This window comes from Falco rusticolus, chromosome 2, assembly GCF_015220075.1.
Source record: "Falco rusticolus isolate bFalRus1 chromosome 2, bFalRus1.pri, whole genome shotgun sequence".
Classification (NCBI taxonomy): domain Eukaryota; kingdom Metazoa; phylum Chordata; class Aves; order Falconiformes; family Falconidae; genus Falco; species Falco rusticolus.
Genome location: NC_051188.1, coordinates 97,777,983 through 97,791,505, shown reverse-complemented (window position 1 = coordinate 97,791,505; position 13,523 = coordinate 97,777,983). Strand labels below are relative to the sequence as shown.

Sequence of the window (13,523 nt, the reverse complement as noted above, 5' to 3'; positions counted from 1 at the left end):
CTCTCCAGTTACTTTTATCTGCCATAACTCATTGATTTACAGTTGTTTTCTTTCTTGACCTGCTGTCCCCATTCTCTCTGGAGATTCTTGTTTCTAGTTCCTTTTCCTACTCTTTCATGTTTTTTATTCCATCTTAGTTTCCTCTGTTTTCCTTCCTGCGTCAGCATAATCCAGAGTGCAGGTGTGACTCATGCCTCATCTGCATTTGAAAAAGGCTGCCTGCATCCAGAAAAGATGGGAATATTACTAGAGTCACAAGAGAGATGCTGTTGTGATGTGTGTACCTGGCACAGTCAACCACAGCCTAGAGACACTCAGTTTCAGCCAGGGCATAGTCAATGCAGTTTAAAACAGAGATATGACAAGTCCCTGTTTAGGTGAAATAGCATTCATAGCATGCACACCTGCAAATAGACTGTGCTTTTATCATAAAACCATATAATAATACATTGTCTTGTGTCCAATTCAATCTTCTTCCTTTTTAAGTTGGATATAGCATGAATATTGTTTATAGAACATTGTGATAATGATACCAAATATGTTTACATAATTTTGCTGTAGACCCTGGTACTTAAGAGGTTTGTGAAGAGCTTTTTCTTAAAAATAACTTTCAATAGTTTCATAATGCATCTCTTCATCCTCTTTTCCATAATGCTTTTTCCTGCCAAAAAAACTCGAGCTGGATTTTTTTTCTGCCTTGTTAAAGAGAAATTCAGTCATTTACTTCAGTAGCAGAATTGATGAACTTTTTTTCTACAGTGAACCTTGGAAATTTTGGTCCTAAATGATTTGAGTTTCCGTGTTCTTCAAATCACATTTATACATTAAAAAAAAATAAATAAAAATCTTATTTTCTCTCATGATTTATTGTTGTATAATGCATCTGTGTGTGCAAAAGTATTGTCACTGAGGTTGTAACTAGTTTTTTGATCGTCTTTATTTAAAGCCTTCATCTGTGTGAAGGGGTGAAGGAAAAATTAGCTATATACTAAAAGATGTATTTTTATTTTTAAGAAATATGAGAGGGAAAATAATGTTTAAAAAAAAAACCACTTTGGAAAAAAACCCGACAAATAAAAAAATATAGTCTTTTTTTTTTCTTCTACTATACAATCCAGGGCAATAATAGGATTAAATTAGATGAACAGTCAAATATTTTTTTTTAAAAAAGTCTATTATGTTTTCTACTTGTTCTTACACACCAGGACGAAGATGAGACTCTTTTTATTTCTAATAATTTGCCAGTGTGCCATAAACAGTGTCAAAACACACAGTGCTTCAAGTCCCAATGTCATTTTACTGATGGCTGATGATCTTGGTATTGGAGACCTGGGATGTTACGGGAACAGAACCTTAAGGTATGATGATACATTTGGGGGAGTCATAGCTTTATATTTAGTTTTTCTATGAATTTGTAAAGTTTAAAACCTAAAAGTATTCAGAGATTTTATTAGATTCTTTATAGGTAATCAAAGTTGATAACCTTTCCAGAGAATAGAATATTTCATCTTTGTTTTCTTAATAAGAAAAGAATTATCTGATGTTTTTATCCTGCTGAGAAGTTGCATTGTAAGCAGAGAATTCAGCAGCCAACCAAATAAGGGTAGGTCTAAGGAAGCAAAGTATAATCAACAGTCTTCTTTTAAAATACGCATGACACAAATACTATAGATTAAGGACATTTTGAAGCACTCATGATTGGAGACAATCTTGTCAGTAACCAATTGGAAATAAAATGCTGATTTTTTCCCTTCATTTCTATCCATGCTGTAGTCAATAAATTAATTAAAATAAATGTTAATATACCCGAGTAACACAGCAGTGTTCCACAGTATGTTTCTGACTGCCAGCTTAGGTATGATGTTTGTGTAAACAACACAAGTTGTACCTTGTCACTGTGTTTCAGTGGTGCAAAATTTTTTATCAAGTTAAATAAAACATTCAGACTAAAAGCACTGTCTTGCCAAATGTTAAATATCCTTGTTTCTGCTGAAGTTAATTAGAAGTAAAAGCTCTTCATAACTCAATCTCAAAAAAAAAACCCAACCCCAAAACAAAATACCAAACACACACCCCCAAACCCCACCCCTTACATTACAGTTTCTAGTTTTACACAGGAAAAAAGTATATACAACAGCAATGCTTGGATCACTCCTATGACAAGGACCAGGACTGCTCCAAGATCTGTGTTCTCTGATGTGAGAATTCAGAATTAGATCTTTGGAATATGAAGAAATTTCATCATACTGCTTGTTGTCAGTAGATGATGTTATAAATAGCAAAGAAATCTGTTGGAAAATTAATATTTCTGACTATTGAGACTTAGATGCTGGGAACACTGCTGCACCTTGAGGTCATGGTCATTAATCTCCCAGGTCAGGGACCTACTGGAGCATGCTGCAGCTCCTGGCCAGACTGCATTCCTAGGGTGTTTTTTTTTTCTGTGGAGCCAAGGGCACAGGATTTCTTCCTGCACAAACCAATTTTCATCTGCATGGTGAGCTAGGTCACGGACAAATTTTCCATGCAGATATGGAAAATTTGATGTGCTCCTAGGTCTAATATTTCAGACATAGTCGTGTCAGACATGTAAACATGTAAACGTTAATATAGAGCCTAATGGAGAGTCATAACCATTTGAAGCTCCCCTAATAAGATGCCACCACACATTGCCCCTACCCCAAAAAAACTTTTGTTAGGGAAAGATGGAAATGACACCAAGTAGGGAGTCAGGAGGCACAACCTTTCTTCAGTCTCTCCTCATTGCTGAAGCAGAAAGGCTGTTTAAGTACCCAAATTACAGTTCCGAGTCAAGGAATGCTTTAAAAAGGGTTGCAATACAATATGTCCACATGTCACAGTTTAGTACTGTTCATGAAGAGGAAAGGAGGAAAAAGATTTTTGACACAATGCCACAGTGTCTCAGTTCAGTGTTGCTACTTAATGTAAAAAGGTTTGACATGATAGTATTTAGAATTGGAACCACTTCCCTACCCCCACCCCCCATGGTTTTCATAATTTACATACAGTAAATCGTAACTTGATTTTCCTGGTAGTTTTTGCCTCAGATGCCTTGATCTCACCATGCTGATTTCCAGATAATTATCTTTGTGTATTCTTTTCTTCTTTTTCCTACTTATGTTTTTCCAGAACCCCTAGTATTGACAGGCTAGCAGAGGAAGGAGTGACGCTTACTCAACATATAGCAGCATCTCCACTTTGTACTCCAAGCAGGGCAGCTTTCCTGACAGGGCGATACCCTATCAGATCAGGTAAAATCCCATTACTTAACTTATATATATATTATTGGTAGTAAACTGTATGCATTTTTTTTCCCTCTGGCCTTTCTTGATATCCTTATCATTACTGGATTAGATACTCATTTCAGTGACTAATCAAGCTTAGCATATTTGGTCAGCATTTGAAATCTTCCATATATATGGGAAATGTTTACATTTCCAAAGAGTTAACACGAAAAGAAAGCATTTTTATTGAGAAAAATATTTTTTTAAAAGTTCTGAGGAAAAAGTCTGATTGTGGTTATTTAACGTAAGGAGCAGACAAATTCCGTGGACTTCCTCCACTGTCCAAATGACCATGGGCTCTTTGCCTGCCTGCCCAGCTGCGTGCAGGCTGCTCCCAGGACGCTGGTGGGCAGCCTGAGTGTTGAACATAATGGAGATGATTCTAGACAGAGACAGTGGAAGAACCCAGTGTAAATCCTTCTGCTCAGACGTTTCAGTTTGTACAAACCCTTTTGGTTCAGACAAATTACTGGTGGGGGGAGGGTGGGTGTGGGGGTGGTGGGGGGTGGGGGTGTGTAAAGGACAGTTCATTAAGGTATTCCAGCAGCTGTTAAAACTGGGAGGAAGTACAAAAAAATCTCCCTTCTTTCTAAGTATTTTTATTCCATATCTACCCATACACAATGTTAAGTATCCCATGAATACATGCATTTAGTGACTTCTCTTACTTTTAAAGTACCTGATCCAAAGCCCATTTGAGTCAGTGAAGATCTAGTCTATTTATTTTAGTGTGCTGGGACTGAGCCCCTCAGTGCTTAGCAATGCAACTTTAAAATTCCCTTAACATAATTTTTAGCAAGGTTCATTATACATTAATCAGATCACTTGTTCATTAGTGATAAAACATCCTGTCCTTGCTTCTGGGAATGAAAGCAAAGCAAGGCTCTGAAGCCTATTTGATATGTTCATGCTCATTCAAATCAAGTAACAAGCTTCTGCAAAAGTGCCAGCTAATAAAACTTGCTAAATTTTCCATTACATTCAGCTGCAAAGGAAAATTTTATATACCTGGTACATCTATAATGCTATTAATATTTACTGTAGATTAAGCCACAGGTCACTTTCCATTATGATCCTTGTTCTTATTTCTGAAAAACTAGCATTGGAACTGTTTTTCTTATCTGATGGGCTCTCAGACATACCTAATCATTTCCTTGTAAGTGCAAAAATTGAACTTTGTCTTAAATTGTGAAATTGCTAAGTATGGACTACTTCCAAACATCAGTGAAAAGCTAATAAAGGATTATTGTAGAAGGTACTGGTATCATGATGTGGAAAAAAGTGTTGGAAATTTAAAACTTCTGCTAATAGAACTGAAGAAAAATATTCTGAAATGCAGTATGTGATGAGACACAAACTCAGAGAAAGCTAATGATGGGAGAGGAAAAAAAAAATCATGGTCCTGTACTTTCATTCAGGTAATGTAAGGGAATTACACTGATTTCAGTTACAAGAGATTGAAATATATAAAATAAATATAAAAAGATATATGACAAAGTATAGAGATATATAGATAACTAAAACTACCTAAATTGTTGATCAGTAAAGCTAGCTAGGGTGAAAAACTGGAGTCAACATTTGAAGTGTAGGTTGAGCTGTCTTTAGTAAACCAGTCTAATAAGTCTTTTTCTCATCTAACCACAAGGGATACCTGAGGGAAGATTCTGGTTGTCTACATCAGTCATGTAACTTTGGCACTGCAATCATTCAGTTGCATAATTCAGAATTCCTGGAGATACATCTGCACAGATTTGCATAGATACTCTGTTTTCTCTATACTCAGAGCCAGCTCTCAACTGAAATCCTAGTCATCTAATTTTCATGAACCTGAGCTCACAAGTTCCTCGTCCTCAGAGTAGTTTATAAGCTCAAGTTTGTGTTTCTCAGACTCTCAGTATATAGAAATTACTGTGCCTTATTTAGATGTTGTCTTGTTAGCTGATACCTGTTGGTGCTTTAATGCATTCTGTGTGCCTTGAATCGTGTGTCTTCACGCCATTGAAGCACTGATCCTCTCCCATCAGAGCTGAGCGCCCTAGCCACTCTTTTTCCAGAGTCACACTCTGTCTTGCTCTTCTTTGACCTCACGATAGTTACATGCCCAGCTGTAAGCCTGCTCTATTTCAGCTGCCTTCTCTTAAATAACCTTAAAGGCTTGTAGAAAACCACATATGAAGAAAATAGAAGTTCTGAGAATAGAACTTGGGAGTGATCTCACTTAGTCTTCAGCTCCATTCCTTTCCCATGTACAAGAAAAAGTTAATTATGCAAGCTAAACTTCTTTCAGATATGTTATACCTTAGAACTTCTACAGAAGGGGCTGCAGCTGCTTATGTGATGGCTGCCCCATAGTTACAAGCAAAGAATTTTTTCTCCACTTCTTAATTTCTGGTGTCAATACAAAAAAGAACTCACTCAACTAAATAGATGATTGTACCTGCCACTTGCAACATTTACATTTAGTGTCTGTGGTAATATGTCATTCAGGTGATAGCACCTAAGCAAAAAAAAAAAAAATATGCATGCAGAAAGAGTGAATGGAAATTGTTTCACTTTATTATCCAAGTCTCATTAATTTTCATTCTACTTAGGAATGGCTGCCTTCTCCCGAGTTGGTGTCTTCTTATTTTCTGCCTCTTCTGGGGGACTTCCTTCTGAAGAAATAACTTTTTCCAAACTCCTGAAGCAGAGAGGTTACGCAACAGCTCTAATAGGTAAAACTGCGTACATACACAGCATTATTTTTCATTCTTTTCAATCAAAAGAACATTCGCTTCCCATATAGGCTACTAAGGGTCACCATTAAGCTTTTTTCCTCCACAGCATAATGAGTTCATTTTTCTGGCAAAAAGCTGAGCACATTCCCATGCATATGTGAAGCACTAATCAGGGTGCATATGTAAAACACTAAACAAGTATGTCTAATGCTCTTTTGTAGTTATAGTCTCATTGTGCAATGTACTGAAGAAACATGATGAACAAATTGAAAATTAGTCAAGCTCTTGTAAAGTTTTTGGTATAAATAGGAGTTTGATTACAACAAAGAAAGAATGAGAGATCAATCACAGGGTACAAGTCAGCACAGTGGTGGGACTCATTTCCCCTGTTTTCAAATATCTGTAAGTAAATAATGTCGTACCTGAGCTAACTGTGTGGATTCACTTCGTAGTCACCAGACAGAAATGAGCATTTCTAGGAAATTTGTCTCATCCTGTGGGAGAAGTTTAACATGAAGATATGTTTCTCACTTATTATAAAGATAGTTCAGACAACTAACTGCAGCATAAATGTCCAGTGATGGGTAGAAGGCATCCCACTAGATGAATATTAAACAGAATTGGAATGAATATCAGAATGTTATAACATTTAAATGTGATTATTTTTTTCCTAATTTAGCCACTGACTTATTCCACACTGCTTATATTTTAAAAGATTTTTGTGAAATACAACTTGTATCACATAATGTATTTCTGTACTGGAATTGCCAGGAAAGAGTTGTTTAGAGGACATTATACTGGAATGTTGCTACGTTAATTTAGATGATGGATGCACTCAACTGGATTTTTAAATGTAACAAAAACTTGCAATTTTGGGAGTAATTTTTGTTTAAAAAATCAGGCTGTTTAGCAAGACTGACAATTCACACTACTGTTCAAAAAATATATGTATTATGGAGATAACCAATGTCAATCCTCCTAACTAAAAATCCTATTTAGCTATACTCCAGTCTTATAAAATATAAAATACCTTGATATCCTGATAGATTCAAAACAGAAACCAAGAAAATATTAGGAGAAGTATATTTAGTGCAGGTGTGTTTCAAGCATAGTGCAGGAAAGCCAGTCATACATTGTAATGTTCGTTGTGGAGTTAATTGCTATTGCTCCATATTCAGTTAAAGATTACGAAAAAAAACCATTTTCCTGTTTGTAACAAGCACTGTAATACAACTCATTTTCTGGGGCTGACCTAGTTAACGTTCTTTTTTTAACTACTTTCACTGCAATGTGACAGCTTGCCACTTTAGATCTCTAGAAGTTATCTCCATGACGCTTAATGAACAATTCTTCCAAGTGGCCTGAATGATAGCTATGAAACCATAAGATGTAATATTACCATATCCTTAGAGGATAATGAAGGATTCCAAAAATCAAGAAGTGCATTAAAATTAAAGATAAAACATATGTAAATGACAAAAAGAAAAATTATCTAGATTTGAAGACTAGATAGACAGACTGATTCCCAACCAGCCCATTTTCTGCCTCTGCTGGTGTTCTTATACCATCATATTGGTCTAGGTCAGGGAGTCTTTGCTTGGTTCAGTCTAACTCAGCAGTTCCCAAACAATTAATTGTCAATTCTGCACCAGTGATAGATTGGCATAAGGGTAATTTTAAACCTTTTCAGTTCCTCAAGCCTGTATTGTCACTTTTTTTTTTTTTTTTTTTTTTTTGCCAAGTGTCTCCCCTTTACTCTCTAAGGATTTTTTTTTCTTCCCTAAATGCATTTTCCTTTCTCTTTAAATTTTTTTCTGTCCTCTGAATGTATGCTTCCTCTTGCTTGATACATGCCTAAATACATTTTAGCTATAAATCTACTTTATGTATACCCTTTTTTGCTTCATTGGTTTTCCCCTGTGACACAAAGAAGGTGACATCCAGTAGATCTGTCAGGAAACGCCAGTCAGAAGATCTGCAACAAAACCAGGTTTTCTCAGAGAAGGCAGGTGCATTGAATATGAAATATTTCACCAGTTAAGGATCCTGGAGAATGGCAAGAAGTGTTGATGTTTTGTAGGAAATAGTTATTCATAATGCAAATATTCCACTGAAAGGAGATTGTTATTATTTTAACTACTGCTGTACTGAGTCACAGTTGAGTAAAGGTCAATTTTCCTCACAACTGTTATGCAGTGTGTTGTCTAGCATCCAGAGAAGTTTAAAATCCACCTGTGTATCTCATCTCCAAAGTCACAAATACTAACGGATAAACTGGGACTTGTATCTTTCCTCCAGAATGAGGTGAGACTCACAGTAGTAATGTGTCCAATACAAGACTGACAGTATAGAACAGTTATTAATACAACAGCTTCAAATCTGACCATATTAACAATATATGCATATATACTTTTATTATTATTACTACATAATTAATGTAAATATAGTTCTTTGAACATGTATTTCTGTTTGCCTCTTCCTCTGCATCTTGTATCTTAGCATTTATCTGAAGAACACAAAATCATACCAAAGGAAATATATCATATACAACTCAGTCTTCATATTGCATCCTTTTCAACTGTCTGAGGGAAATGTGGAGGGGAAACATGGATTTACAGCCTCTCCAGCATTCTGGTTTCTGAAAAGCTAAGTTCCAAATAAGGTTTCATGGCTGAATAGGACTTGCTTCTTAGTTCCACTTGCCTTTCACTGCACTGCTTTTGCTCTGCAGAAGTCTTAATTGTGGCCAAAGGAGAGGAGGGAAAAAGCCTAGGTCTCAAACTATTAAGGTACTCATAGTTTACAATTAACAGCATAAGTTTCACTCAGAAGCTTGGCAGAATCTGCTGAAATGTGTATGATGCTTGTGTGAAGTGTCATACTGTGAAGCTTCACTTGGCAAAGAGGTGAGAGCATTTTCCACTGCTCTCAGATTCAGAAGGGCCCCAGAGTATAAAGCACATTACAGTAATCTGTTGAAACATTAGCTCAAGGCAGGGGTTATTGTCACAAGGAATGAAACAAAATATGTCTTGTCGACCCAGTCATGACTTGCTTTTTTCAGAGTAGTGCAGGATGTATCAAAACCCTCTACCTCATCAGCCGTTTGAGAATGGCAATTGTGTCTTTCCGTCACAGCTGCTGATATAATTTGAACCAGTGCTTCTGTTGCTTTTCCCAGCTAACCTGCTGTCTGCTTTGTTTGGCTTCTGAACAAATCTTTTTCTGAGGCCCAAGTTCATCTTGACATTGAACAATTTGTTGTGTTTGCTAAAACCCTTTCGATAAAAATAGATCCCATATTTTCCCCTGTACTGATTTGTAGTTGCAGGACTGTTCTGTCCTGGCTTGCAATGTCTACTTTTATTGAGATCCAGTTTAAACAAACTTACATATATCATAGTAAATGACATTGAAAGTGTATTCAATTTTTTGTGGTTTCTTTTTCATATTTTTTACTGACTTATAAGTGCTTTTGGTTTGACAAATAACAGCAAAAAAATAAAAAATAAAGCTTTAAGATAATTTATATTTGTGATTATAAGCTTCTACCTTTATTTCATTTATCTAGCTTGATGACAGTTTTTTCATGCTCACTTTGCTACACATCTGGCTTTATGACTATTGCATAAAGACAGTCATGTAAACCTAGGAGGAAACACTGAATCTTTTGTTTTCCAAAATCTGTGTCTTTGCTTACTGGGAATGAAATTTAAAAGTTTCAGTCTTAGCTAGCCCTTTATGGCACCATTATAACATCAGAAAATTCAGTACAGTGGCCTGCATTGCTGTTTTTATAATCGGCCACAATAACATTCACTGGACCATGTCAAAATTAGTGACAAGAACCATTCTGCTCACAGAAAGCAGAATACCGCCTTAGGTGAGGGGCCATCTGACAGCAAGTGGGAAAGCCTCTGAAGGGAGGAAAAAGCTGTAGAGGCTTCCATTGCAGTGGCACATAAGCAGACCTGAAAATGCTTTTGTACCTGCTTTTATGATATAGAGAAGGTATTTCTAACCTAAGACCATCAAGAGATATACGGAGAGAACTAGATTCAACTAAGCATATGGTTAGGCTCAAGATTTCTATGATCTTTTTCCCCACCTTTTCTGATGGGTGAACTTACGCACACAGCATTCCCATCCCATACCTTAGTTCTGTCGTTCGTGAAAGAGAAATAATGACATGAAGCCCATTTGCTAGGTACTCTTTCAAAAAGAACAGAACTGACCCCCACCTTCATCCTCTTCGGTACTGCAGTACCTGCATTTGTCATTGTCAAAAGCAGAAGTACAGGATGAATGTGCTGTTCACTACACCCAGGAGATGCTCAGGGACTGCCTGCATCAGGACTCTTCTTTACAGATGGGTAAAAGCTGAGATTTTCCTTGAGGAAAGGGGAAAATTCTATACATGCTTTTTTTCCTTTCATGTACTTTTTACCATGTGTATCCTGAAGTCTTTAGAATAAAATATTTCAAATTTATTTGGGATAGGTTATGGGGGTGGGAACTTACTGGGTTTGCAGGTTTTTGTATTTATTTGTTTTAAGATCACAGCCTCTAAATTCTGCTGGTCATGTTTAGGTATTTGATTAAAAAAATAAATAAAATTTGGCCCAGAAATATATATTGTCATCTATTTTATCAAGAGTGACACATTTTGTCAAATACTCAACACATTTCCTTGCTGAGACCAAAGAGCATAGCTCTAGCCATAATTTACGTCAATAGGCTTAACTGAATTTGATTTTCTTTTAATTATACATTTGAATTTAAGTAACAGTTAGGTCTGTTGCACTAAGCAATGCATAAGCATATGGTAAGGGGTTGTACCTGAGTCACAGAATGAATTATCTAGACACTTACTGTAATCGGCATGAACATAGATTACGCTACTATAATGCAAATCAGACTCACTGTTTTCTTGTGTCAGTCAGCGTCCAACATTATTGCAGAATCAGAACAATTTCCTAGTGAGACAAAATGCTGTGAGAGATAGTATTTGGCAGTAATTTACTTGTTATTGTTTCTTTTTTATTTATGTATATGTAAAATACATATAAATAAAAGATTATCTCCCTCACTATATATATAAACGTATATAGTGAGGGAAACGGGTGATTTCAGAGATTCTGCAATCATCTAAATAATAAATGCCTTGATAATGTCAATATTCTTGGGTTATTCCCTCTTCGTTACTGTTTGGTTGGGTTTTTTTGTTTTGGTTTGTGTTTGTCTGGTTTTGGTTGGGTTGGTTTTTGTTTTTTTTTTTAAAAAAAAAACCTAGTCAAATATGAATTATTTGCCAGAAAAATTCCAGAAAAGACATTTCATAACTCCATATTGGCTCTTCCTAAGAAAGCAGTAGCTGATACAAAATGGTATTTTCTTATGACTATTTAACTACACATGCACAAAGGCTTCATTTTCCAAGTTAACTATCTGTTAGGGCTCTGTTGCTCTTCAGTGACCTGCTAGCCCACTCAGAATTTAATGGTCTCCATCAGGATCTGTGCCAAACTATTTCTAACTAAAATGAAGAGGCAGACATGAAACAAAGTCTTTCATGAAGGCATAAAGAAAGATTAGATAGCAAATAGGGATCCACACAATAAATGCTGGGGGCGGGGAGATATCAGTCAGATAGTGACAGTTTCATGTTTGGAGTAGTGCACATTTTAAGTTTGATGAGTTAACTACAAAAATATTCCCTGTCCTCCTCTCTTTGTAGGAAAGTGGCATCTTGGGATGAACTGTGAAAGCAGTAATGACTTCTGTCACCACCCCCTCAGTCATGGATTTGATTACTTTTATGGGCTCACCGTGACCAATTTTAGAGACTGCAAACCTGGCCAAGGCAGCGTATTTTTAAAAGGGGTTCAGAAATCCCTTGTCATCCCAATCGAAATAGCTGGAATCACCCTGGTCTCTTTGGCAATAGCGCAGCACATTGGCTTCCTCAAAGTACCTTTCCAAGCATTGGGTTACTGCTTGTTAATAGCCACTATTTCACTTGTGGCTTTGGTTTTTTTCTTTTATCATTTTCGACACTTGAACTGCTTCTTAATGAGGGACCATCAGATTATCCAGCAACCACTATCCTATGAGAACCTTACTCAGAGACTGACAAAGGAAGCTGTGCAATTCATAGGAAGGTAGGTTTCTAACTGTGTTATAAGTTAATGCTGGTATCTCATAATGATGATGCTTCTGAGAAAGGAAAAAAATGGGAACTGGTGGGAATAAGGAATGTGTCATTACGTATTATGATTATTTTTTTTTTGCTTTAAAAGGTGACCGAAAGTAATTTTTTTAGTGAAAGTGACTGACTTTTTCTATCTGTTATATCATTATTTTTTCTATAAAAATTAAAAACTGTTTACTGCTTTAGTAAAACTGCTTCAAAAAAATTTTGAAAACATCTAACTTTTTTAGGAGTTTCATTCTTGAGAATTTCATGTAACTTGAAATATTAATAATCTTTTGTAGTGTGACTTAATTATGTGAAACCACAAAGCAGTCATAATCCATGACTTTTCTGGAATGGGAAGCTTCATCATTTATTTGATGCATCCATTAAATAGCATTCATAAGGTCAATTTTTTAAGATACTGTCATTTTAGATGCCTCCACTTTTATGACATACTCATTTTTAAAATATTTGATTTAGAGAAGTTAGGAAGTAAATGTTGTTTTGAAAGCAATGATTTTTTAATAACCATCACATTGGGTTACTTAAACACTGGATATACAAAATCATCCTAAGTCATTCTTCATTTTTGCAAAGTTAGCTACTTTGGTGTAATTGCCACCACAGGGCTTTTAGTGGGATCAAGTCATAAAAGTACACATTTGCATATTCTGAAATATAAATCAATATATTTTGAGCAAAATATTTCATCCATTTAAGTTGAAAAATATGCCAAAGTATTTTTCTTAGTCACTTTTGAAACAGGTTGCATCATTTCTAAAGATAGCTAATCAAAAGTAAAACCATGTTCTAAGATGTAAGAAGTCCCTTAATTGCTGTTCTGAAAAGTATGTGCCTGGTAGTTACTGTGAATACATTCACATGATGTCATTGCTGAATGAAAACTTATACCAAAGAATCAGGGGCTAAATTTTCTAGACTTAATGACTGCATGCAGTAGTCATCAAGACTGTTAGCAAGAAAAAATATTTACCTAAAATCTTGATCTCATAGTGCAATTTTTCTGTAATTTCTGTCATTATAAATATTTGATGTGGCCATCCCTACTCATCATACCAAAATAAAATGGGGTTTATTTCAAATTTCTTTAAGTGAGTAAGTCTTCCCAACAATCACCATTCTTATGAGTATTTATAAATAAACTGAAATACCTTTATTTCATCTTGGCAATGGTGATAAAGAAGCCTTCTCATCTACATTATAACTAGTTTAACAGTGAAGTATTTTGTTTACTACAAACACACACACACACACACACACAAACTTTGAGAGGTTCAAAAAACT

General features: G+C 35.7%; 1 protein-coding gene across 12 annotated transcripts in view; it reads left to right on the top strand.

Moving 5' to 3' along the window:
• Positions 1–13,523, top strand: part of STS (steroid sulfatase) — a 121,146-nt gene that overhangs the window by 24,034 nt on the left and 83,589 nt on the right. For all 12 annotated transcript variants that reach the window (XM_037377533.1, XM_037377527.1, XM_037377538.1 and 9 more), the window contains 4 exons: positions 1,206–1,358; positions 3,151–3,272; positions 5,897–6,019; positions 11,760–12,183. In XM_037377533.1, coding sequence (XP_037233430.1) covers positions 1,213–1,358; positions 3,151–3,272; positions 5,897–6,019; positions 11,760–12,183 — 815 coding nt within the window. In that variant the 5' untranslated portion in view covers positions 1,206–1,212. The remainder of the gene's footprint in view (positions 1–1,205; positions 1,359–3,150; positions 3,273–5,896; positions 6,020–11,759; positions 12,184–13,523) is intronic.